The 25,808-nt window shown below is 42.4% G+C and overlaps 4 protein-coding genes across 4 annotated transcripts in view; 2 read left to right on the forward strand and 2 right to left on the reverse strand.

The window, feature by feature from the left end:
• Positions 1–9,669, forward strand: part of rxfp1 (relaxin family peptide receptor 1) — a 28,423-nt gene extending 18,754 nt beyond the window's left edge. Inside the window, exons 9-18 of the mRNA XM_047029558.1 lie at positions 11–79; positions 177–248; positions 1,034–1,105; positions 1,930–2,001; positions 2,288–2,359; positions 3,596–3,667; positions 4,774–5,003; positions 6,485–6,895; positions 7,259–7,477; positions 8,466–9,669. Coding sequence (XP_046885514.1) covers positions 11–79; positions 177–248; positions 1,034–1,105; positions 1,930–2,001; positions 2,288–2,359; positions 3,596–3,667; positions 4,774–5,003; positions 6,485–6,895; positions 7,259–7,477; positions 8,466–8,776 — 1,600 coding nt within the window. The 3' untranslated portion in view covers positions 8,777–9,669. The remainder of the gene's footprint in view (positions 1–10; positions 80–176; positions 249–1,033; positions 1,106–1,929; positions 2,002–2,287; positions 2,360–3,595; positions 3,668–4,773; positions 5,004–6,484; positions 6,896–7,258; positions 7,478–8,465) is intronic.
• Positions 9,670–10,473: 804 nt separating this feature from the next.
• Positions 10,474–17,747, forward strand: etfdh (electron transfer flavoprotein dehydrogenase). Its single transcript, XM_047029680.1, has 13 exons — positions 10,474–10,691; positions 11,913–12,065; positions 12,363–12,592; positions 12,743–12,824; positions 12,966–13,084; positions 13,462–13,539; positions 13,814–13,960; positions 14,218–14,358; positions 14,855–14,998; positions 15,247–15,415; positions 15,776–15,958; positions 16,515–16,736; positions 17,198–17,747. The coding sequence occupies exons 1-13, from the start codon at positions 10,652–10,654 to the stop codon at positions 17,359–17,361; spliced, it is 1,872 nt and encodes a 623-aa protein (XP_046885636.1). The 5' UTR covers positions 10,474–10,651; the 3' UTR covers positions 17,362–17,747.
• ppid (peptidylprolyl isomerase D) lies at positions 17,616–22,360 on the reverse strand. Its single transcript, XM_047029932.1, has 10 exons — positions 22,177–22,360; positions 21,514–21,654; positions 21,233–21,339; positions 20,804–20,992; positions 20,348–20,470; positions 20,043–20,149; positions 19,581–19,722; positions 19,189–19,275; positions 18,623–18,665; positions 17,616–18,355 (listed from the first exon to the last, which is right to left on the reverse strand). Exons 1-10 carry the CDS (start codon positions 22,259–22,261, stop codon positions 18,267–18,269), a joined length of 1,113 nt encoding a protein of 370 aa, XP_046885888.1. The 5' UTR covers positions 22,262–22,360; the 3' UTR covers positions 17,616–18,266.
• Positions 22,361–23,531: 1,171 nt separating this feature from the next.
• Positions 23,532–25,534, reverse strand: LOC124470924 (uncharacterized protein C4orf45). The gene is made up of 4 exons (XM_047025154.1): positions 25,433–25,534; positions 24,568–24,794; positions 24,121–24,179; positions 23,532–23,942 (listed from the first exon to the last, which is right to left on the reverse strand). The coding sequence occupies exons 1-4, from the start codon at positions 25,494–25,496 to the stop codon at positions 23,810–23,812; spliced, it is 483 nt and encodes a 160-aa protein (XP_046881110.1). The 5' UTR covers positions 25,497–25,534; the 3' UTR covers positions 23,532–23,809.
• Positions 25,535–25,808: the final 274 nt, after the last annotated feature.

The following is a 25,808-nucleotide window of genomic DNA, read 5'->3' on the forward strand; positions in this document are numbered from 1 at the left end:
GTTTTCCAAGGGTTCTGTTGAACAATTCTCTGACCAAGTTGGATGACATCTGCATGGAGATGCCAAGATTAAACTGGCTGTAAGTTTGAAGTCAAACTACCTCAGACAAATGATGTGTCGTCTGACTTTGATGAGTTGCTTGATAAACTAAGTTTTTTGTGTGTGTGTGTTCACAGAGACATGGAAGGAAATCTCATTGAAAATGTTGAAAATGTAACCTTCTGCTCATGCAACATGTTAACAGTGCTGTAAGTATGAAACAATATGGGCCTCTTACTATGTGGCTAAATATTATTATTCCTGAGTTTCAGGATTGTCTGATTTGACACTTGTTAAATGCATGTCCCCTATTATTGTTACAATTAATTGGATTTCCCCTATTTATATAAACAAACCGAATCATTACAGAAGGATGAATGTGTTCTGATGAGGAAACCAATCCCAGGTTGCACGTTGGTGCTGTTTAATCTTATTTATTTTCTCCTGGCTTTAGGTTGGACTGAGGGTGAAGCATTAAACTATGTGTGATTGGGGTTAGGTTTACTCCAATAAAAAGCAAGATAATAATGGTTACACCCTTCTGAGATTGAGCTCAAGACCCTTTATTTGGAAGTGCAGAATTTTAACACACTCTGCCAATCCAGCCTCCATTCTTGCATGGCAATTTGTAATTATTATTACCCACAGAAATTATTAAAGGCTCAGCAAAGTTTCACATTAGAGACAGATTACATCTACTCAGGTGATACTTCCCCACATAGCCTAGTTCCTTTTGGGAACTTCATTATTTTAACAATACCACCTACCTATATCTCAACATCCTCTATTTTGCTTGGTGCACAGATATGTTTTGTATTAAATATGCAAACATTCTCCAAACAACTTGAATGGGAACACAAACGTAGACTTTGAGAAAAGATTAGACAATGAACCTCAGGATAAAGAAGAGATTTGTTTTTCAAACATTGCTGTCGTTTAAATTCTTCTCTCTTTCTTTCCCTCTCTCTGTCTCCGTCTCTCTCTCTATATATAGGGTTTTACAGCGGAACAGAATCCGCCACATACACGAACAGGCCTTTTCCCTTCTACAAAAACTTGGGGAATTGTAAGCTCATTAGTTTTGTCCCAGTTTATAACAAGCAATCGTACACTCAGCATGAAATCTTCATTTCCATTGTGCTCTGACTCTTACCCCAGTTCTCAGGAACTGCACTTACTCAGTCTGAGCTGCAGAAAGCCGACTGCACAGCTCTATCACTGTACTGACATCAATTGAAGACTCATACGCAACAAATATTCATATTTACTGAATACTCATATAGACTGTAAATTCTAATGATACAGACTGAATATTCTACTGGCGAAAGGACTTGCTTAATGCTCCACTATTCAGTATGGAAAGAAACATTTTAAAAGAATCCCAGTATTGTGATTCTAGAACTGTCATTGTTGCATTTATTTGAAATTATGGATGGAACACTGTTTAGATTCTCACCAGTGACATTCCAGAACTCAAATCTGCAACTGTAATGTGCTGCATCTACCTTGAGAGATTGTCACAAATCGTACCAAATTAGCAGACAGTATATATCCATGCACTTAACAAGCTCAATTACTGATGGCCATCCTTGTTGCGTGTCGTAGAATACATTATGACCTATGTTTGGTGAACACACAGCATGTGTTTAGCTTTTTGGAACAGAGTGCATCTCACCTCCCACATACGGGAGTAATCAAGTTTCTCGAGCGATGTAGATCTCAAGTGAAACATATTGATGGAACAGACTAAATAGGTTGTGCATTGAGGTCACAAAGAACAAGCATTCAAGCATTGGCATGGAGGCTTAACAGATGGCCCTGAAAACATTATGTACAACACTATGTGTTCAATATTTGTGTACCGTAATAAGAATGTATTTCTGTCTACAGAGATCTGTCCACTAACAGACTGGGTGCGATCCCACCCAATCTCTTTGTTTATTTGGAAGATTTACTCCAACTGTGAGTCATTTCCACACAAATATGTTTTGCGCAAATTTGTTAGATTTTTTGTTGTTGCTGTAGCCATGGTTTGGAACCTTCTTTTCCACCAAATTTGCTGAACAAATTTGCAAAAGATCAGTAATCTTAATCTCTGTGACTTACTTTGGAGTTTTACAAAACTTAGATTTGAAATTGTGAAATAATATGTGATGTATGCCTGAAATGAAGAAGTCAACTGCACTCAGTTTGCATAACTTTTTTCTTTTTTTACTAACAGCGAAAGCATTATATTTCCTTTCTGTAGGAACATATCATATAATCCTATCGTGAACCTACAAGTTGACCACTTTGATGACTTGCATAAACTGAAGTCATTGTAAGTTTGGGCCAAGCTTGTTTTTCTTTTTAATCACTGGGAGCATATATGATGTTTATATAATAGAAACGGGGCTTTACTTTACATTAACGTCATCTTATCCAGAGCGACTTACAGCAAGTACAGGGACATTCCCCCCGAGGCAAGTAGGGTGAAGTGCCTTGTCCAAGGACTCGATGTCATTTGCACGGTGGAGAATCGAACCGACAACCTTCTGATTAATAGCCCGATTCCCTAACCGCTCAGCCATCTGAACCGTACATAACAACATCTATAGTAACATATTTTGAAGTTACATTGGAATTGCAATGCAGCAACTCAACCTTTAACTGCCCTTTATAACATCCTCTCACTCCTTACTCCCTTAAACTCTGCCTGCTCACACTTTTGTAACAATCTAAACTGCTCAACCTTAATCCAATATAATTACAGAGCAATGTCTATATACTTAAAACATTCTATACATAGGTATTTCTACTGAATCGGTCGGTAGTTAATGTAACGTTAATGGAAAGTATTGTCGTGGGAATGAGTGTGTTATAATTACAGTGAGTGAAACAAGTGTCTTCACAAGCTGAGGACAGAGGAATTAAGAGTCAGTGTTTGTAAAACAAGTTCTCAAAGGGGAGCAATGTGGCAATCAATACTGTTATTCCCATATCGTAAACGTTTAGGAAGTAGGTTTCATTGTATTTTCATTATACACTTTGAAAACAGTGCATCTGTCCCCCACTTCTTGTTATGATGAAAATTATATAAGGAAGACGTTCCATCCATATTTTAAAACAAACCTCTGCCCCGGTTTAGAAGATGCAAACTTTCAGTCTGTAGGTGTCAGTCAGTTTCCCCGCCAAATCGGTATGTAGGTATTGTAGCCATTCTTTCCTGTTACTGGGCAAAGACACGCTGTCATTCCCTACAATTTGTTTCCTTTTATCTGGAACGTGATATTTCCATGACACACAACCTGCATTTGGACATAATGTCGTAAATGGTTTTTCCCTTTGGAACACGGTGCATTTATTCGTCTACACAATAGACAAGATCAGCGTGTGCATCAGGACAAAAAAACAAATAGCTCTTTAGTTCACACTTCAAAGCTGTTCGGAAGGCACTTTGTGGAAGACAGACCGTTCGGTGGCAGAAGGGGAGAAACAAGCTCGGGAATGTAAATGATGAGTATGGATGTGAGATCACGGAGATCGCCCGAAAAATAAAAAGTGTTGTGTTCCTCAGGAGCATCGAGGGGATAGAGATTGGGAACATACAGCGGAGAATGTTTGAACCTCTCAAACACTTGACTCATATGTAAGTCTGTTGACTGGTGTTTTTCACTATGTTCAATGTCAGCCACTACATTATCATTCATATCACCATTGTCGGAAAACCTTTACTGTTAATTGTAGTTGTTTTCTCCAGAGGGCTTGAACCTATTTTTTATCTGAATAAGAACCTAATCTCTAATATCCCTATACTGGTAAACTGATGAGAGGGTGGATAATATTAATTAGATTTGTAGACAGTAAATACAGTTTCACTTCAAGATGCACTTTAAAGGTCTTATCCAACACTATCTTCTTTTGAACTAGTGCTCAACCTTTCATGTTACTGTGCCCTGAGGAAAAGTACAGGTACAAACTTTTACCAGTGGAAAAGCAAACTAAATGCAGCCCAGGGGCTTCATCAAATGCAGTGGTAGAGTAATAAATTATCATATCTGAACCTTCACATGTCCTCTTCAACCATGATAAAAAAAACTGAATTATGTAAAGTCGATACACCTCACCATAGAGTCCACAGCCGCTCCTTGCTGATAAATGACTCTGTACCTCATAGTTCATACACGTACTTTAGCGAAATACCAAACTGTCTAGAAATAATTTCATTCATCACGTTCACGGTTGTCACATTAATGTTTTCTTTACTTGACAAAAACACCTACAGATATTGACAATAACCCTGTGATTCAGTTGCAGTTCTGTGTCCACTCTGGCAGTGCTGTAACAAGCTGCATTACAAATTGATAGGTTGCCACAAGCCAGCAACAACACCCTCCTATATTACTGAGAGTGTCATCATACAGGCTCTATTTTCTCTTTCAGACAATGTTTGTTGAGAAATTCAATACCAACCGTAAATCAACACTGTGCATTGATCAAGTTCAATAGAAAGCCGCCTTTTCTTTTCCAGGAAAAGTTTTCCAATTTACCAATTGATAAATGTGTGCACAAATGTGGGCTTATAATTGATCTCAAATCTATCATTATTTGTCATGCAAGTAAAAAAAAAAAAAAAAAGAAGTAAGTCAACAACTGTCAAGACACCTCTCATCTATATTTCCTGTTTTGTATCCTAAAGTTCTGCTGCTGTTCAGCCCATCTCTGATTACAACATCAATTTGCTCTCCTGCTTAGATACTTCAAGAAGTTCCAGTACTGTGGGTACGCTCCGCACGTACGCAGCTGCAAGCCCAACACGGACGGCATCTCGTCGTTCGAGGACCTGCTGGCGAACATCGTCCTGAGGGTGTTTGTGTGGGTGGTGTCGGCCACCACCTGCTTTGGAAACATCTTCGTCATCTGCATGCGCTCCTATATCCGCTCTGAGAACAAGCTACACGCCATGTGCATCATCTCCCTATGCTGTAAGACGCACACACACACAGAACCACATACACACATCTAGACACACATATTGACACACACACAAGGACATACGCACAGACAAATGCACACATGCATATACGTATGTATACAGGAATTGATACTGATATATGACAATGTATTCTTCATTAGTAATGATTGCTCACTACACAGTCACACCAGTGAGTTAACTTTTGGTTAGCCTTGCCTGTTTTATGTCTAGTTAATCAAATGGGGTTGAATTATGCGTTTGGATAGTCCTTTGAACAGGAATCACGACTCTTTTGTGTATGTTTGGCACTTGCTGTATTAAGGTGTCCTCTTTCTGATTTAGGTTGCTTTGATACAGTCTCATAAGCTTGAAGCATGCTTCTGTAAAATACTGTCCTGAAAATTGAGGCATATGCAATTTTTTACCTGAGGTCTCTCAATGTGTCTTTGGCCCCACTTAAAAGACACAAGCCCTCAATCCAATTGAGATGTCTTTGATTCAGTATGAATGCTGTGTAGCGTACATGGAAATCAGAGAGGAGACTTTATTACTTTGACTGCTGGGGTTTGACAGACCACCTCTATGCGCCATGCTTTAATGATAATGTAGGTTAGATGAAAAATGCTTTTTGATGTGCCGTTTGGGACCTTACCATATCAAAGGAAGTCATGTCACTGTCTAGCTCTGTGTTGTGAGTCACAGAGTTGTTTAGGACACACAGAACAGACGTTTTCCGTCTAGTTTTCTGGAAATGTAAATATCTGTTTTCTGCTTGGGCATAGATTGTGTCAGAAACCATCTCGATTATCTCATCAAAGGCGGAAAATATGCCTGATTGTCATGAAGAAATTTCAGTTGGGTTTCCTCGCAGATTTCATTTCCCCAGATCTTTGTTCTGATTGATTTCTGAAGAAGATAAAGGCCCTCATCTCCAGGCCAATGTTCATATATGCAAATATATGTATGAAAATCTTAGAGAATATTTTAAAAGTTAACTATTCTATCTACATTTTGGCAACCCAGTATAGACTGTATACTCTTGAGACTATGTCGCTGCCTACACTTGTAAATATTTGACAGTTTAGAACACCGATTTCACACAACTCCACAAGTTTTACTGTAAATAAAATTAACTGCTAACTAAATAAAAGTATGACACACAGTCTAGAAATCCAGCAATTTAAGAAAATCTTCCATTTTAGTGGTTGCAGACTTTGTTGTTTTTGAGTTGTGTCTGCACATAAAGTATGGCACTAAGTTTGTATATTTATTCAAAGCTTTTGTTTTTCTACTAAATTAATTGCAAGTGGTTTTGTATTAGCTCAATCACTCCCGGGCCATTTGATTAAGCTTTTGTACTGTAACAAAACACTCCTCGCTCTTCAGTCAGGAGCCAACATACTTGGCATCACAACACAAGCTAACCCAATCTAAAGAACAAGGCCAAACCAAACCAGATCAGCATGCCAATACTTGTCTCCTCCTGCGCAGGTGCGGATGGGCTGATGGGTGTTTACCTGTTCATGATCGGCGCCTACGACCTCAAGTTCCGTGGCGAGTACAACCGTCACGCCCAGGCCTGGATGGACAGCGTCCAGTGTCAGGTGATCGGCTCCTTGGCCATGCTCTCCACCGAGGTGTCGGTCCTCCTCCTCACCTACCTCACCCTGGAGAAGTACATCTGCATCGTCTACCCCTTCCACTACCTCACCCCTGGCAGAAGGAGGACGGTCAGCATCCTGTTCAGTATTTGGGTGTTCGGGTTCATCATCGCCTTCCTGCCGCTGGTCTGCAAGGGCCTGTTCCGGAACTTCTACGGCACCAATGGGGTGTGCTTCCCTCTTCACTCGGAACAACCGGAGACAACCTCGGCTCAGGTGTACTCCATAGTCATCTTTCTGGGTGGGTGGACAGTGACCTGACCAGGTCAACCGTTATTTAGTCAACCTTGTGGTCAACTGGAAGGATAACTGAGTATTCCTGAACAAATATAAATATATATTGTGCTATTTTTGTTTTGCAGTCAACAGCAGTTGCACATTTTCCCTAAAGCCAATCATTAGCATTGCATACACTTGCACATTTTCTCCTGGTAAAACAAATCTCAAAATAGACGAGTGTTATTCTTCTAAAGCAGTTTTACTGAGCATCTAGAAAGATATTTACGTAAGTAGCTTAGATGTACTGTGTGGTATATAATCTTACCAACAGGCATCAAGATAGATTTAGGACCAGTAAGCTTAATATAATTTATTTCCCGTACAGGTCTTAACTTGGTGGCGTTCCTCATCATAGTGCTGTCATATGGAAGCATGTTTTACAACATCCAGAGAACAGGTACACAGACCACCAAGTACAGTAACCATATCAAGAAGGAGGTGACCATAGCAAAGAGATTCTTCTCCATTGTCATCACTGACTCTCTTTGCTGGATACCGATCTTCATCCTGAAGATCCTGTCTCTCCTGCAGGTGGAGATTCCCGGTAAGACTCTGAGCCGGCTGGTGAGACACATCCTCTAAGTGGACACAAACAGCCGGGGGCCACCGCATTCTTTAACTACCAGTCAAGGAATAGTCTCTATCTCACTTGCTAGTTTCTTCCACAATCTACAAATGAATTGACATTTTGATTGTTTTTTGAAGAGAGGTTTGTCTCTTCAGTCCCAGGCACAATTAAAGTTTGGAGAAAAAGGCTATACTATAATATGAGGAAATCACCAAAATGGTTATTATGGCCTGGGATTTATCTTCTTTAGCTTTATTTATAGCAGCGACAGCTTGAGGGAGATAGGAAAGCAGGGAGAGAGAGGGAGAGGGGGAGAGAGTGAAAGTGTGAGAGAGAGAGAAGACCTAGGCTGCAGAAAACGCTCGAATCCAGGCATTGAACCGTGGCCCCTTTGATAACGGCCTAAGCCTTGATGATGCATGCTCTACGCGTTGAGCCAACAGGGCTCCCCAGGTCTGTGAATTTTCAATTACAGGCTAAATTATCTATACTGAGGCATTAAATTCATCTCCATCCCAGTAATAGTAATAAACATTTTCAATCATGCTGTATTCATTTCTGCTGGTGAGCTGATGACACGCCCCCAGATAGGGTTCTACTTAACCCTATATCAACATCTGTGAAAAATAACTTCAGTTAAATCTTGGAGGCTATCAAACCTTATATGTACCCAATATATTTTCCATGGTAAAAGCGAGGTGCATCAGTAACGTCACGTACCTGTTTGCGAATGCTGAAATTACATTTTATTTTACTTTGATCAAGTATTCCACAAACATAGCCTTGCTGTTTCTCGGCTGCTAAAATAAACACTATGGCTAAACCAATCTAGATTCATAGAAATTCTATTCCACCTAAAACTGACTGTGTGGCCACACACAGACAAACCATAGCCTTGGAGAATACCTGCCTTCTATATCTTTTCATCTGATAGATTCTTTCATCTCCTCCTCCCCCTGAACAGGGACAATCAGTTCCTGGGTGGTGATATTCATTCTACCCATCAACAGCGCCCTCAACCCTATTCTCTACACTCTGACGACGAGGCCCTTCAAAGAGACCATCCTGCAGGTGTGGGACAACTACCGCCAGAGGAGGCCTCTTCTAAGCAGCCATGCCATCCATCACCCGTCTCTCACCTGGCAGGAGATGTGGCCGCTACCCGAAAACAGCCAGACCCTCACCTCTCCAGAGTACCTGCCAAACCCGTCAGAAGTCTCCTGCACCACAGGAAAATCACAGCTCATCACAGTGGAAAGTACAAATGGCGTTTAGTACATCAGCACTGGAGATGCGCTGATAGTGTTGATGCCCAACCGCCAATGCAACTCCAACATGGGGACATTGATTCGTGTCATTGGAGACATTTTGTGAAGTCAGGGATGTTTATAGGATCGATGCTCGAAATGGACAGACATTGCACAAGCTTTTAATGGAACTGGTGTGATTATAGCAATGTTCCATTGAGGTTCCAGCGAAGAGATTTTTCATTCATTCATCCTCTCAGTTTGTGACTGAAAGACTCTCATCATCTTCTGTGGTTTTCATGACCATAAAGTACTTATTTTTTATCATGCTCCAGATGTACAGAACACAATTGTATAAAATAAATTATATGTCCTCATTTGATGTTATGGACTGAACAGGTTTTGTTTCCTTAGAGTGCTTTTCATTGTCCCATGTCATTATTTCACATTAACCTATTGTTTATTTTGTTTTTCATTACTGGGCGATACTGTTTTAATATTTTATGCAAGGTTGGCATTGCAAGACAGTCGTCTTCAACTTTCATCTTGTTTTCTAGTAGTCTTCTTTAAATTCAGATGTTCAAAAGTCTCAATAATGGGGGACGTCTATTGCCTGTGAAGATCATTTAATAACACTACCAAGCCAGAGACTTGGGGTTCGACCCCTCGATACTGTGGACATTTATTTTAGAACATGATGACACGTAAAAAACACGTTCCCAGTTACTTTCCTACAACTGTAACAACGTTCGTCTTGTGCTTAATGTGAAGTTTCATTTGGTGTGACTATTATATTCCTGTGAGTTTTGACTTTGGACTGTCAGGCTGTTTAGATATTGCCCATCATTCACCTCGTTCAGATATAGATTCTCAGTCTTGTAGATATGTTCAACTGCCAAAATAAAGAAAACATGCTGTCAATTGACATATTGAGGTTTTATCATGCCAGACACAAGCAGGAACGGGAAGCAACGAAATACAAATACTTAACCCAAGTAGATTTGTCTGGTATCAGTACTTAACTTTACTTTCTTTTTCTGACAACTTTTTCTTTCACTCCTGCATTTTTTACACAAGTATACTTTGTACTTCTTAAATTTTCAAGGCAGGCTTGTTATTTTAGTTTTAATCTGTATTTGGTGGCATGATTATTCTTATTTATTGTCATTGGGTGCCTTTTTTCATTTCCTTAATGTAAGCTAGTCTAGAAAGCTACCATGGAGCAAGGCAGAAGGCAACAAAAAGAATCTAAAAGAAAAGTTTACAAATAAAAGTTTGCACCATTGATCAATACTTGATGAGGAAACAGGAGGTCACATATTTTGATAGCTGTCGTCAGAATATGTGACCTCCCTGTTACATGGTTTAACATGTCTGACACACCAGCCAAACCATCTCAGGTGACTTATCTGTCATTGCAATGCATTAAAAAAAAAGACAATCCCCAATTTGGTCAAGATCTGGACCTGGAAACAAGAGGTCACGTAGGCTACTTGGATTGTGTAGGTCGCACTTTTACCTCTTAACATTAGTAGGTTATCTGTACTTCTACTTGAGTGAAGGATGTGTGTGCTTTTGCCCTTTCTGGACACGAGTTTACATTTTTACTGTGCTGAAACATTGCTGGAATGACATTTCGTTTTTAAAAATCATTGTGAAATTCTACTATTGCGCAGTTACTGCAAACGTTTGACACCACTGAGCATGCCTGCGTGTGAGGGGTGCGCAGTTTCACACTCACGAAGATTTTGTTATGAAACTCATTTGGTAATAGCCGGACCAGTGTAAACATTTTTCCGAACAAGATTACAGAAGAGTCGTGAAGAGGCTTGGAGGTCACTTCGTTGAATCAAATACACATTGAAAGCATCTTGTTAGCTGGTAAACTAGCGCTAGCTGACAAATGAATACAATGTTTCCAGCTAGCAGATACTCAATTCAAGGTAAGTTAGCTAGCTACAGTTCAGCTACACCTACAGCTTTGCAATTATTTGCGCTCTGCTGGCCACATGCACTGGCGTGAATTCTGTTGGTTGATCAACATGGATACTATGTATAAGTTTTTTGTTTAATGTATTATGACGTTTGTATGCAGGTACAGTAGTCATACAGCTGATCAAATCTCTTAAATGGACGCATACAGTGCCAGTCAGCTAGCTTTGATAGTACATTGCAATGGTGCTAGCTAGCCAATGCTACAGTAGCCGCTAGCAATTACAATCTAGGGTAAAGGTGAAACCAGATATAGGTCGCATAGTGTCCTTGTATCGGTCCGGGATAATTAGTTAAGTTAGCTTAGTTAACTTTTTATTTATCCAGTTAGTCAACGAGATATATAGATATTTTTTAAATGTATAACTTTGTTGTTGTACCTTAAATTAGTCGGCTTTTAACGCAGAGTTGAGAGAATTGTTGTGACTACTGTACATTAGCGTAATCAGTATTCTAGTAGGCTACCTGTACCAGCGAGCCATATGGGTGTTTCATCCAGCTGTCAATACATATTGTGAAGTTACGACTCAATTAGCTAATTTTGATGAATAGACAGGGATTGTAAATACGTGCAACGTCAGCACCTCATAATAAAAGTTGAGTCACACTGCTGGAGTTTCTGATTGGCTGGTGTCATTTAACTATGACTCGAGACAACTTTCAACTCGGCAGATTAACTTTCCTCTGTATGCTTGCGCCTGGTCCATTTAGCGGGACAAGTTATCCCTTACTTCTCAGTGTGATAAATACAAATTGTTGTGTGAGGGAGTCAGATAGCTGAGCGGTGAGGGAGTCGGGCTAGTAATCAGAAGGTTGCCGGATCGATTCCTCGCCGTGCCAAATGACGTTGTGTCCTTGGGCAAGGCACTTCACCCTACTTGCCTCGGGGGGAATGTCCCCATAGTTACTGTAAGTCATCCAGAGCGTCTGCTAAATGACTAAATGTAAAATGTAATGTGAGAGCGTGTGAAATGGTTGAAATGGGTGAGTTTCACGGCGAATGCGTGAGACTTGAGAGCCCTGTAGAAGTGGGAGTCATAGCATTAGTGCCAGTGACATGACCATGAAAGCTTATTTGTTTGTTTTTAACTTTCCTAACCTTGCTTGCTAACTTAATCAGCTTCCAGGCTGGTTTCAGTCAGTCCTAACTGGGCTGTCCTGGTTTCCTGTAGCTAGGCGGTGTATACGAGCTTTGAAATACGTCCAAGGAGAACAAGGGCAACATCAGCTGTACGTTTCAAGATTGAGATGTTCGTCATCGTCGACTCCTCGCATAACAACACACTACACGATCCACCCACGAGAGAAAGACTTGCGATGGGAAGGTAGGCTAATTCACCCTGTCACTCTCACAGCTTATTATAGGGAACATAGAGGCTTAGGAAAGACCCATAGCGTTGCTATAAAAATGGTAACTGCAGACTAACAGAAGTGCACAACATCATTGAGCATTTACACTAATGCCTGTGTGCCTCACTCTTTCTCTGTTTGTGGTGTGTGTTCATGTGTGTGTCTCACTGTGTGTGTGTGTGTGTGTGTGCGTGTGTGTATGTGTCGCTGTGTGTGTGGCGTGTGTCTTGCTGTGTGTATGTGTCGCTGTGTGTGTGACCCCGTTCCTACAGGTGTGGAGATGGAGAGGTTTGCAGACGAGGCTGACGTGGTGATCGTGGGCGGGGGTCCGGCCGGCCTGTCAGCCGCCATCCGTCTGAAGCAGCTGGCCAACGAGCAGGAGAAAGAGCTCCGCGTGTGCCTGGTGGAGAAGGCGTCCCAGATCGGGGCTCACACCCTGTCAGGGGCCTGTCTGGAGCCCAGCGCTCTCGACGAACTCTTCCCTGACTGGAAGGACAGAGGGGTGAGCAGCAGGGGTCAGCAGGGGTCAGCAGGGGTCAGCAGGGGTCAGGATCTCAGCTTCAATGTTTTGACTTGGCTGGCTGAGGTGTTGCTGGCTTTCACACCCTGGTGTCTCTGTTGTTTTTGACTTCTTTGTGTTTCCTTTGCTTAGGCGCCTTTGAACACGCCGGTGACTGAAGATGTGTTTGGGATTTTTACAGAGAAACACAGAATTCCTGTGCCAATGTTGCCAGGTATAAACAGCGTTCTTCTGTTTCACGCGTTCACCCTTTATTTCCCAGTAGCCTTGGCCAAATCATTTCTTATTGATTGAACTCCATGACGTGGTCACACAAAATCAAAGCGGGTCTGTTCCGTTTTTCCGTCATCTGTAGGTCTGCCCATGAACAACCATGGGAACTACATCGTGAGGCTGGGGAACTTTGTGCGCTGGCTGGGGGAGCAGGCGGAGGAGCTGGGGGTGGAGATATACCCTGGATACGCTGCAGCCGAGGTACACCGTCACCTCCCACCAGGGGCAGGCGGGGGGACTAATACTGTCCCTCTGGGAATTTCCCTCAGGATTAACAAAGCATCTATTTTATCCTACTGCAACTCCTAGGAGTTTGACCTGACACTGGTGCAGGGACGTAGGTTCCCGGTTTTGTTATAAACTGAGGATGCGGCTGTTAATTATGGTTTTCTTACTAAGAAGTGAGGGGGTCGTTTTCATGTCCCACCCATGTGTCCGGAAACCTCTGCCCCTGCCTCTCACGCTCCTTGTGGGACGTCCCGAAACCTGAGGGCCTCACTCATACTGGAGGACAACACAGCTCCAGCGACTCTCCCTGGAGCTCATCTCACCTGGATTGTTTTGTTTTTGTCCTGAAGGTGTTGTTTCACGAAGACGGCAGTGTCAAAGGAATCGCCACCAACGACGTGGGCATCGCCAAGGACGGCTCACCCAAGGTAACACCAGGCCCAGCTGTGTCGGAGCTGTCGCACAGCGCTGAAGCACAACAAACACAGCAGAGTTGTCATCTAAAATCACTCATCATGAAGTATCCCATATGTACAGATATACACGTGCTAATTTACAGGAAGCAAACACCTTCAGTTAAGTGGCTCAGCGAGAATAAGAGACCCCAGTGTGTGTTACTTGTTTGTGTTGAGGCGATGCTTGATCTGATCAAGTGGCCATCTGGATGCTGCGGTCTGAACAGACGTGTTCTCTACTCCGCAGGACGTGTTTGAGAGGGGCATGGAGCTGCACGCTAAAGTCACCCTGTTTGGAGAGGGCTGTCACGGCCACTTGGCCAAGCAGCTGTACAGGCAGTTCAACCTCAGGGAGAACTGTGAGCCACAGACGTACGCCATTGGTCTAAAAGAGGTAAGCTCCGCCCCACCTCCCGCATCCTATTGGATTAAGTGTCTTCACATTAGGATAGGTGAAATGTTTTGTTTGGTATTTTCCGTAAGGTATTTATTGAAAATAACCACAAACATACCTTTTTTCACGTTATGTTATTAACGTAACATAGTTTTTTTATACTGGAATCCTCTTTAATGATTAGGTTGTCATTTAAAATGTCGAAATGGATACATTTAATATGAATGAATAACTGGTGTTTTTGTCTGGTTTCACAGGTTTGGACGGTAGATGAGAAGAAATGGCGGCCGGGTAGGGTTGAGCATTCAGTAGGCTGGCCTCTGAACAGATCCACATATGGGGGGTCCTTCCTCTATCACCTGAACGAGGGGGAGCCCTTAGTGGCCTTGGGCTTCGTGGTGAGTGGGGTGGAGGAGGGGTGATTGGGGGGGGGGGGGTGGAGGGTGGAGGAGGGATGATTGTGGTACTGGGGGGTGGAGGAGGGGTGAGTGTGGTATTGGGGGGGTGGAGGAGGGGTGAGGGTGGTAATGGGGGGGTGGAGGAGGGGTGAGTGTGGTATTAGGGGGGTGGAGGAGGGGTGAGTGTGGTATTAGGGGGGTGGAGGAGGGGTGAGTGTGGTATTAGCGGGGTGGAGGAGGGGTGAGTGTGGTTTCTGGGATTGGGCCTTATGATCAGGAATCTAGATTTTGTTACCTATATAACCAATATAAATTAGTTAGAGGTGCTGATCTGTGGGTGTATGTGAAGCCCTCTGCGACATTGCTATATGCTATATATATATATATATATAGAAACAGAGAGGGAGTAGGAAATAAACTGGTCTGAATGAGATGGGTATGCACTTCCTAGCTGTGTGTTACGTGGTGCTAAACGCTCATCCCCTGCCCCCCCCAGGTGGGTCTGGACTACTCTAACCCGTACCTCAGCCCCTTCAGGGAGTTTCAACGCTGGAAACACCACCCCTACGTAGCAGCCACCCTGGAGGGGGGAACCAGGATCGCGTACGGAGCCAGGGCCCTGAACGAGGGGGGCTTTCAGGTGTGTGTGTGGGCATGTGAGAGTATATGTGTGTGTTACATTATTGTCATTCGTATCATATTGATTGTGAGTGTTCTTGTGCAGGGGGCTGTTAGATTAGGTTTGGCTGGAAGAGACACACTTTATCTTCTTCTCCTTTCGTCTCAGTACAGCCGCATAGCTGACACATCAATCGGCATGTCAGCCGTTTGACAGTGCAGCCTGTGAGTGCCTGGGACAAATCCCTGTCTCTCTGTCTGTCTCTCCAGTGCCTTCCCAAGGTGACATTTCCTGGGGGACTGCTGATTGGGTGCAGTCCTGGCTTCATGAATGTCCCTAAGATCAAAGGCACACACACTGCCATGAAGAGTGGGATGCTGGCAGCTGAAGCCATCTTCCCCAAAGTCATAGAGGAGAGGCTGGAGTCAGAGACAGCAGGTAAGGACCTGGGGAGCTTCACATGCAGTCAAGCCATCTGTTACTTCGGAAACATCCAGATGATGTTACTATGGGATCAGTGAAGGGGCGTAGGCTTGAAAACAGCTCATCTGTTTTTAAACCTTACACACACATTTTTTATTGAGAAAATTCAATTTTAACGGATGCCTCAGTTATTAAAAAGAAAAACATTTGTTTCACCCACATTTGAAAACAAACCTACACTCCTTTATCAGTGTATTGGGAAAAACTAGATTACAACTCCACATCTATAAAAGCACCAATTTTTTAACAATGTGTATGTCTCTGTGATGTATATGTGGTGTTTATTCTGGTATTCTGCTGTGTATTGCGGTTCAGGACTTCACGTTTCTGAGTATGAGGAGAATTTGAAGAAGTCTTGGATTTGGAAAGAGTTGTATGCGGTGAGGAACATCAGACCGTCTTTTCACAACTACTTTGGTCTGTACGGAGGCATGGTCTACACCGGCATCTTCTACTGGATCCTGAGAGGGAAGGAGCCTTGGACACTTAAACACGCAGGTAGGCTGTTAGAGACGGGATGATGTTCACTAAGACCGTGGTCACACTGGTTGTTTTCTTCGGGTCGTCTCCGCCATTTTTCAGTTAACAATGGGAAGCGACCTCTAAAAGCCGTCCTTGCTAAAAGCTCCGACTTTTGGCACAACACAGAAGTGGGAAATAGTCAAACGTTTGACAATGCGCGACTCTCATGGCCGCTTTTCTCTCGTGTGACCGGAACCATGACAGATAAGACTGGCAGTCCTCCCAAGTAATCTTCTTGCTCTGTTGACCAAAGCCAAAACAACATTTGAGTGAACATTGTCACGGTCCCAATTCTCTCGAAATCATATCGTCAATAAAATAAAAAAAGTAACCGCCCATTTCTACAGAACAAAAAGTACAGTGTGACCACAGTTTAGCCCAGCTTTCCCTTGCTGGTTCTAAATCAACAACAAACGATACAATAAAGGTATCCCATTTGAATATGCCATTCAAATTCCCAGAAACACTTCACCTTGTCTTATCGTCGTGGTCACTGACGCGCATCGGCAAATCCCAAACTGTCTCTATTCAGGCTTAGATTCCGCGCAGCTGAAACCAGCCAAAGACTGTCAACCCATAGAGTACCCTAAACCCGACGGCAAACTCAGCTTTGACCTGCTGTCGTCTGTGGCGCTGAGCGGAACCAACCATGAGGGAGACCAGCCAGCACACCTCACCCTGAAGGACGACAGCATCCCCGTGGATCGGAACCTCGCCATCTACGACGGACCGGAACAACGCTTCTGTCCGGCAGGTAGGTGCTAAATGAAAAGGAAAAATGGTACTTTCCCCACTTCAGTTTCTTTTTAAAGGTTGTTCATAAATGTTCAGCCAGTGACAGATTTTCTTTTAATAGGGTGCGGTTATCGCTGCTCCACTCGGTTGCGTTTTCAATCAAAACATGTCGGAGCTAATTTACCCCTCAGTAAAGGAACTGTGCTGAATTTAAAGTAATCGCAGACCTCTAATGACAAATGAATTGATGCATAGGTGGCTAATGGCACACAGATGGCTAACAGAGAAGGCAGCTAACTTGTTATTGATAGCAACATAGGGGCTTAAGCTGGTAAACAAACTATGTGAAACTTGATTACCAATTAGATTTCGATGCCGCCCACCAACCAAGAAAAAATACTGGATAGGTTGAGTTTGTTTGTACAGTCTTGACCATTGCATCGAGCTCGTAAAATGATTCTCTTCCATCACCTCCGTCAGGTGTGTATGAGTATGTTCCCCTTGAGAGCGGAGAGGGAATGAGACTGCAAATCAACGCTCAGAACTGCGTTCATTGCAAGACCTGCGATATCAAAGACCCCAGCCAGAACATTAACTGGGTGGTGCCCGAGGGTAGTGGAGGACCAGCCTACAATGGGATGTGAAAGTTATGCATCTATTTTTACTCTGGCATATCACCAGGACACAGTGTTGCAGGGAGTTAGCTGCATTCAGGGCTTGACCATGTGTATAGTTGGGGCCTAACATGACTCTTTGGGCATGGTGAAGTTGGAATAATATACTGTTGTTCATGAACCGTTTTCTGAATTATGTAAACTTATCTATGATCAGTTTTATGTATATATGTTTTAAGACCAGGAATGTCATCATCGAAAGAACAAAAACTCATAGTTCAATCTGTGCCTTAGTTCGAGGTTTATTTCATTAACAATTGCAAATACATTTGATAACAGCATATCGATTTTGAGGATACTGTACATAATGTTAAGATGCAAATGAATGATGGTTAATAAACAATACAACCAACTCATCAGTGCCGTTTGATTCTGCACATCACGTCTTCATACCCTTTCTATGGAATTTGATGAGGAATTTTATTTGAATCAGACCTACATGTAAATTCCAACAATGTGAATAAGCACAAGAGACTTATACATTTTCATTTGTACACTTGTTTTGGTGTATTAAACATTGAGTATAAATAAATAAAAGGAAGAAACAGTAGTATTTAAGTAATGTAGATGAAATTCAGCATTACCCTTTAAACTGATCAATACAGTGCAACACTGAAGTCAAACTTACAGGCATACGGTTCCTACTAAAAATATCAATATTGCCTACCATTAATTCATAGTTCATCCTTGCAATTACCGTTTGTGTCACTAACAAAACATGAAATTAACCTGGATGGAAAACAATTCTGCCAAAAGAGAGTTAAGAGAGCTGCATCACACTTCCTGACAGAACCTGGTATCAGCATTTCAGCACACCAGAAGACTTCAAAATATTGAGAAATCTTTTTAAGGACATCAGGGAAGCCCGCTGAAAGTTACGCGAACATTTTGGCATAGATTTTCTTCTCCTTTTCTTTCTCTTCCTTCACTTTCAGCAGGACTCGCTTCATCTCATTTCCAATTGCTGTCAACGAGATAAAACATTTCAATTAACTTGTCTGAAGGAAAGTGCACCGCCTACAATGACACGGCGCTTCAGCGTTTACAAATGAACGTCTCCAAATTAGAGGAATGCACTGCCGATGTGTAACCACTGAAAACATCTTATCAGTTTCAAAGTGGCCTTTCTGGTTAGTACAAATAATAGAGATCTATTAATGTGAAAATGTTCCAGTTACATAAGTGTCTGAATTCCTTTTTTTCTTTTTTTATTTACTGCATGGTGCCCTACCTTTGTCCTCTGGTGCAATTTCTTGAGCTTTCTTTAGATCAATCTGTAATGGGAAAAGTTCACAAAAACAGTTCAGCAAGTCAAACAAGGATCCAGACAGAAATCCCTTTACTGATCCCAGTATCGACCTCCGTTGTTGCACAGTCGATTCAACAACAAGGCCAATTTCTGTTTGGGGACACGTGTCAATACGACATTATAAATTCCCAATTTTGCGTTTCGGACTGCAAATGCACCATAAGGATTATGTTTTATCTTAAAGGGGTTTTAAAAGAAACATTTAGTGAGTCAGTTGGAAATAAAGGATAAGCCTGAATTGAAGTTTCTGAAACCCTGAAAGGTGTGAACAGCTGTTATGCTGTCAGAAAAAAAATGCGGGTACTAAATGTTACCGACTGCAACAGTTGGTTTTAATCCATATAGAGGAAAAGCATAGATTGGTCGTGCTTCAACAGAATGTTTTGCTAATACATGTGTTCAGGAACATTTAGTCTGTAACCGGGTTTTCTAATGGCTTTGTTTCAAAGTGAGGCTAATTTAGCCACGTTCCACGAGGGTCTTTTTACCATGGCTCTGCTGTACTCCTTCAGTCCCTGCAAACCCTGGGCCCTCCTGAACAGAGCCTTAGTGTTCGACTGGTTCAGCTCCAGAACCTGGGGAGAGAGAACAGATAACAAAAAGGTGAGTTAGTCCTTTCAGCATGAAGGAATACACACATTTCAGGCCCTTGTCATTGCCCCTTATCCTACCAGCCAAGTAAACAACTAACAGTCATTCTTAAAATACTAAACATAGCTTAAAACTATTTAAAATAATTCCCTCCTCCTAAACCCATCCCGATTCGCACGTCTCGGTTCACAAAGGGTTTCTTTGGCAACGCTACTGCAAATAACCCCTGCCCGTCGGGGAGGGGGTGTTGTGGACGCTGCAGTCTAAGATTACTGCCGGCCTACTTTACCTCATCGCAGCTGTCTACAGCAGCCTGCCAGAGCTGCAGCTTCAGCTTGCAGGCAGCTGTGTTGAGGATGCAGCTCACAGCCGTGGGCTCCAGTTTCTGCTGGGTCTGCTCATCATCCAGTTGTTCACACACCTCCAGGTACCTGGACAGATGTTTGGGCTTTAGGGTTTTGTATGCATGCACTCAACACCACAGGTGTCATCACACCATGTGTCAGTAATCGCTTCTTCCCTCATGTGCCCCCTACGGGGATCAAAGTAGGGCCCCTTCTGACTGTCACACGCAAAGCTTCCATAAACATGGCTTTAACCAGCTACGCTACCAAAAAGCGAGCAATTTGATGGAGCATTTATATTGAGTGTCTTTCTGCTATCGAACTGTTACATCCAGATAAACAGCAAAAAGTGGTGTTCTTCCAAAAAGCAAGAATTGAACATGTAAAGATCACAAAAACCATTTCACCTGAGAGCTTTTGAGTATTTCTTGATTGCAGACTGCCAGTCCTGGTTCTTGAAGAAGTTGTTTCCGATATTCTTGATATCCTCAGCAACAGACAAAACCTTTTCCACCTAAACAGGATGGTAAAGGATTTTTTTTACATTTGTCATCTTTATTCATTCATCATAACACAAGGGCAATTCAGTATCTGTATCAGAAGAGAGACTATTCCTCAACTTTCTTGTCCCTGGGTTCTCTTGGTCTCACTGAAAATGATTTTCCAGCCTGAATCTTGAGTAAACCTTCATCCCATTACAAAGTTCACTTACATCTTTGAAATCGATGTCAGAATCATCAGGAAATTCCGGGTGTGCGTCTCCAGAGCCATCGCTGGGCGCCACCCCCCAACTGTCCCCATCCTTATGCTCCCCGCACTCTGCAATCACACACGGCTGGAAGGGAGGGAAGATGATAAGGTTGCACATACAGAAATACAATATATAGATCCCGCCATACAAAACAGTGCAATATAGCTGAACTTAAACAATCACAGCACGTAGTCTTGAATGTCACGATGTACATGCAGGCTTGAGAGCTAGTGCATCGCATTACATCTTTTCATGTCACGTCTTTGTTTGCCGTTTTGCAGCAAACTATGGAGAGTTCCATCAATCAGAGTATCAATAAGTATACAAAAATAAAGTGAAGCATTTTCTTTTGACCGTCGTGCTGTGGGGGGTCTGAGACAGCGCGGCGGTTAAACATGGTATTTTTTGTTAGTTCACCTTCAGAGGCCCATCCTCCACCGTCTCAACGGCCTCCAGCAGCTTGACCAGCCCCATCCCCTTCAGAACCTGGCCAAACACCACGTGTTTGCCGTCCAGGTGAGGAGTAGGCACGGTGGTGATGAAGAACTGAGAGCCATTGGTGCCAGGGCCAGAGTTGGCCATGCTCAGCAGACCCACTTTGTCATGCTGGAGGGGAAACGCAGCACAGGTTAGAGGGAGCAAAGCAGCAATGATGTCTGTCGGTAAGACTACTCCCTTAAAAATGCCTGCCAGTACTTCATAAATGCCTTGTTATACTAACATACCTATATTTGTTTATATAACTTTGAATAAATTATAGGTGGTGTATAACAGAAGCGTTGCCGGCCCCTGACACTGTGAAGTTTGAGAAATGATTGTCTACTGTGTGTTTAATAACTTTACTACCTTGTAGTGAAAGTTTTCATCCTCGAATTTCTCCCCATAGATGCTCTCTCCTCCTGTGCCATTCTGGTTGGAGAAGTCACCTCCTTGGATCATGAACTGTTTGATGACTGGAATAAATTGAAATATCTGTTTTAGTACTCCTTTAATGTATAGATCAATAGCGCACATTGTGAGAATTTTCGGATGTAGCAAGGAAAGAAAAGAGAAGTATTATGTTTTACTAGGACAACTAGGATGTTAGACAAGAACAATCTTGGTAAAAACATTTAATTAATACTTACTCCTGTGGAAAGGACATCCTTTGAAGTGAAGTGGTTTTCCCGTGGTTTGGCCAATCCCTTTTTCCCCAGTGCAAAGTGCTCGAAAGTTTTCCGCGGTTTTTGGGACGATGTCATTGAACAGCTCGAACACAATTCGACCAGCTGAGAACAATAAAACCAGTTGCTGTGAAAATGTGTACATAGTATATCGTGACCTGAGTTTATTCCGTTCTTTGTTTAAATTACACCAATATAACCGTTGATTATCTGGTAGTAGAGTGATGTGTGTAAACAAAATTGTAAAAGTATTCTGATGCACACGTTATTACACGTGGGGTTGGACATGTTCATTCATTGGCGTGGTAAGCTAGCTGTTAGGGCTAATGGTAGCTAGTTAGCTAGCCATGCTAGCAAGAAACAGCAAATGACTTGCATGCGCTATTTGCTCGCAAAAGTGAGACTGAAGTTGAGAGACAGATTTAAGATAGCACTTGAACTTTCATCAATTTAACGCGAGTGTGTTTTTTGCTGTAAAAAAACACCAGCGTGATTTTTAATATCTAGCTAAGTCATTTGCAACGTTTCATACGGCAGGAATCAATGAAGCTAGCTAGCTAACCGGCTACTGCTCGGACCTTCTACTCTTAGCCAGTGTAGTTCACTTCTATATCTCAAATGTCTAACCTCTTTCTCCACCAATGTCGACATCAAAGAACACACGAGGGTTCGTAGGGTTTGCAGGCTTGTTCAGTGGTACTGCGTTCGACATTTTTTTTAACTAGCTAGATGGTGATGCATGCAATCTAAACTAGTTTTTAGCTTGTCGTCTGTCTGCCTGACTTCCTTCAATCTCGTGAGAAACGCTTTTTTCTTCGGTGGTTGATTCCCAGACTGCAATCTTGTAATATTTTGTGGTACAACGCCGTCTACTGAGCTGGGTATGCAAGTACTACTTGGCTGCAGTAGGCTACTACTTTAACGGGCAAATCTGAAACATTAAGAATACTTATTTTTATAAAAATAAACGGTGGTTGTATGATATGGTGGCATTTCATAGTTTGATTGCTGACCCAAACATCACTTTACTATCTATCAAGCCCTTGACAGACTTTTCGATGTGTTATTATAGGGATACACTTTCGAGAGAGAAAAAAATGAGCCAATAGTACATATCAAATCTGGGATTGATTGGAGACTTGAGCTATAAACTGGGGGTAGGATTACTGGCGTATCAAGGTAGGCCTTGCGGCACAAAAGGAGCCCTCTGCCGGGCCCATTACGTGGAAATTGGAAATCTCTGGTGCAGTGAAAGTACCTCTCAGATAAGTTATCTCTGGGGAATTTTCTGGATGGATTATCTATTGCTTTTCGAAGATTTATCAAAAGCTGAAATCAGGGACACTAGGAGCTGCAATACAGGCTGGTATCTCTGACACTGGCAAATTGCCATTTTATTTCTCTATCCTTTTTTTTTTTTCTTAAGCACTGCATTTCCTGGACATTGTGAAGACACTAACAGCACTCTTGATAAATTGTGTTTCTTACTGGGGTATCACTTTTCTATGATGAATAAGTCTGAACAACTTCCTCTTCAACGTATTATAAATCAGATTGTTGCTATATGCAGGTATAGTGAGATGATGCACCAATGTGAATACAAAATACTCCATCTTAAGTGGTACCTATATGTAATGTACCAGACAAAACGCGATGATTCCGCAGAATCTAGAGGAAAACCGTTTTAGAGAATGGATTATCATCACTTGTGAATTTTAAAGACTGTGTCAAGAAAGAGTCTTATAACTTGGTTAGGTTGTGTATTCATGGCGGTATTTGTCAGTCAGTCAGTTCTCCAGATATGGCATCATGCTCCTCTAGTGTCTTTGACACTCTGACCAACTCATGCCTTATGGCAAGGTCATCCCTCTGGGAAGAAAACAATCATATTTGTATCAACAGACTTCAACGATTCCTCATTTGTTTTCATTGGATTTTACTTCTAAACATGATAGTACAGCAAAATGCATCAAGTCAAATACATTAAATCTTCCTGTAGGCATAGACATTTCAACAAGGATTTTCTGACCACCCTTTTGAATAACCCAGTGGCAGGCACAAAGTGCAGTCTACCACAAATAATTTTAGCTTTATTATTCCCGTATGGTAAATTGTAAGTGCAAGGTGACAAGTGAGGGAGGAAACTTGAGAGTGAAAAGAGAGCCCACACGTTTTTCCTCCTCCAACTAGTTTCGAGTATCAGATGTTATGCAACTGGTTCACAAGGTCAGTGAGGGCAAGGTATTGAATATTCTTATAGTTAACGACTAACTTTGTTGAGTAGAAACTGTTTGTTGACATCCTTGCTGTAACTGTCGTAGATGTTGGGTGTCCAAGCGAGTCTGCCTCTGGCTCCGGCAGATTGCTTGTCTAGAAAGTGGGGCGGTGCAGTCCTATACAAAAGCGGAAGCGCTACATTATGCATGAGGAACGGAGCAGCCTCCATTCACCCAACACTCCACAAGCCTCTAAGGCTATATATCAAATGCACGGTGTGCACGTAATATGAGTGGTGGTATCAGAATATGAAATACAATAAATATAAGTAGCTAATTACAAACGTTAGCTCACCATGGGTTTTGATATCTGTGAGTCACTCTGTCCTCCAGGGCTGAGCGGATTTCAGATCTCTGGATGAACAGTAATCAACAGGAAGGTAAATTAAGAAGCCAGCAGGGCTCTAACGGAGATGCTGTGAAAAGATTGTGTTTGTATCGAGCTTTTTTCAGTGATGACACAAAATATAGCATAAAAACTAACTTCAAATATATAGGTTATCCCTTGAACCTTAAATAAGCACGTAGGGCCTAAAAGACCACCACGAGAAAATACGTATTTCAATAGTGATTCAAGGAGGATCGAATTTGCCCTCCAGTAGCCTATGTGGGCTGTTAAGTAACAAACTATAAATGTATCAAGGTTTGCGGTCCGCTATAACCCCCCCGCCCCCCCGCCCCCCCGCCCCCCCGCTCTCTCAATCAACCAGCCTAATTTGCATTCTGTATATTTGAGCCTCACCTTAATTTGCATGTTACTAACCAGCGTCTCGCTGTTCAACAGCTGGTGGTATTGCAAGCCCCATCCCACCCCTCCGACACATCTCTGCCCGAGTGGAGGTGGAATAGGGTTTAGGCTGGCCCGAAACAGGTAACTCACATCGCTTGTTGCTTCGGACGACATAATGCCAATCCCATGTTGTGGGAAATCGATGAATCTCGTCCGATAATCTGCGATTCCGTCTGGACCTTGGAAACGAGATAAAGAATATGCGACTCTACTATGAATAGCTTCATGTAGCCCACTGTAAATGGGGCACAATGTCACAACACACGCACACACACAGGTTTGTTTTTACAATCCTGGACTGTAGGACTCAAGGCCGTAGTCATAATACATATTGGGGCGACACATCCCCCCCAATATTCAAATCTGGTCAAGGTATCCCCCCAATATATTAATGTAAAAATATAAATGTGACCAAATCCATATAAGGATTTATAACATTAATATATTGGGGGGGGGATATTTTGACCATAGATGTCACAATTAAATGATGTCACAATTAAACAAACATGACATAATAAATTAATTAATTAATAATAAATGAATAATTAATTGCTACCCCTGCCAAGTGTTCCTAATCTAGTCAGGTGGCTGAGCGGTTAGGAAATCGGTCGAGTAATCTGAAAGTCGCCAGTTCGATTCCCGGCCACACAAATTGATCTTGTGTTCTTGGGACAGAGTGACTCACTTCACCCTACTTTCCTCAGGGGCAATGTCCCTGTACTTACTGTAAATCGCCCTGGATATGAGCGTCTGCCAAATCCCTAAATGTAATGTAAATCCCAATGTACCTATGCCATCAACCTCGTGTCATTTTTACCTGTAAACAGCATCCTTTGTCCATAAGTTTGTGGAACTTTTTCTCGGACCTCTTCATTAGTCATTATGGCTAGGCTACTGTTCAGACACGCAAGCCGGACCCCTGCGGACATAAAGTGAGCTCAATGTTCAGTGGTTATAGGGTCAGTCTGATTGTTGCCAGGCAACTGGGTTGTCAGTGTTTGGAAGCAGGTGTTGTCCTCGTGGCCCGTCATAATGACCATCATGAATCATGATGACCATCCCGAACGAAGATGGCTAATAATGGAATTAGCAAGTAGCAAATACGGCTAATTACACTTCCACATAGCAGGCCACAACGGAGTTTATATTTTACCATAGATCAATTGGTATATTATGCATATTTAGTATTGCTG

Source organism: Hypomesus transpacificus, chromosome 1 (assembly GCF_021917145.1).
Source record: "Hypomesus transpacificus isolate Combined female chromosome 1, fHypTra1, whole genome shotgun sequence".
In the NCBI taxonomy this organism is placed as follows: Eukaryota; Metazoa; Chordata; class Actinopteri; order Osmeriformes; family Osmeridae; genus Hypomesus; species Hypomesus transpacificus.

Coding starts and splice junctions, on each gene's coding strand:
- ppid (XM_047029932.1), bottom strand. CDS start 22,261: ATGTCGAACGCAGTACCACTGAACAAGCCTGCAAACCCTACGAACCCT. Junction 20,150..20,347: donor CTGACATCGATTTCAAAGAT/GTAAGTGAACTT, acceptor CATCCTGTTTAG/GTGGAAAAGGTTTTGTCTGT. Junction 19,723..20,042: donor AAATACTCAAAAGCTCTCAG/GTGAAATGGTTT, acceptor ACATCTGTCCAG/GTACCTGGAGGTGTGTGAAC.
- LOC124470924 (XM_047025154.1), bottom strand. CDS start 25,496: ATGACTAATGAAGAGGTCCGAGAAAAAGTTCCACAAACTTATGGACAA. Junction 24,795..25,432: donor ACAAAGGATGCTGTTTACAG/GTAAAAATGACA, acceptor CTCGTTTCCAAG/GTCCAGACGGAATCGCAGAT. Junction 23,943..24,120: donor CACAGATATCAAAACCCATG/GTGAGCTAACGT, acceptor GCTTTTGTATAG/GACTGCACCGCCCCACTTTC.
- etfdh (XM_047029680.1), top strand. CDS start 10,652: ATGAATACAATGTTTCCAGCTAGCAGATACTCAATTCAAG. Junction 12,066..12,362: donor GAAAGACTTGCGATGGGAAG/GTAGGCTAATTC, acceptor CCGTTCCTACAG/GTGTGGAGATGGAGAGGTTT. Junction 15,416..15,775: donor GCTGGAGTCAGAGACAGCAG/GTAAGGACCTGG, acceptor ATTGCGGTTCAG/GACTTCACGTTTCTGAGTAT.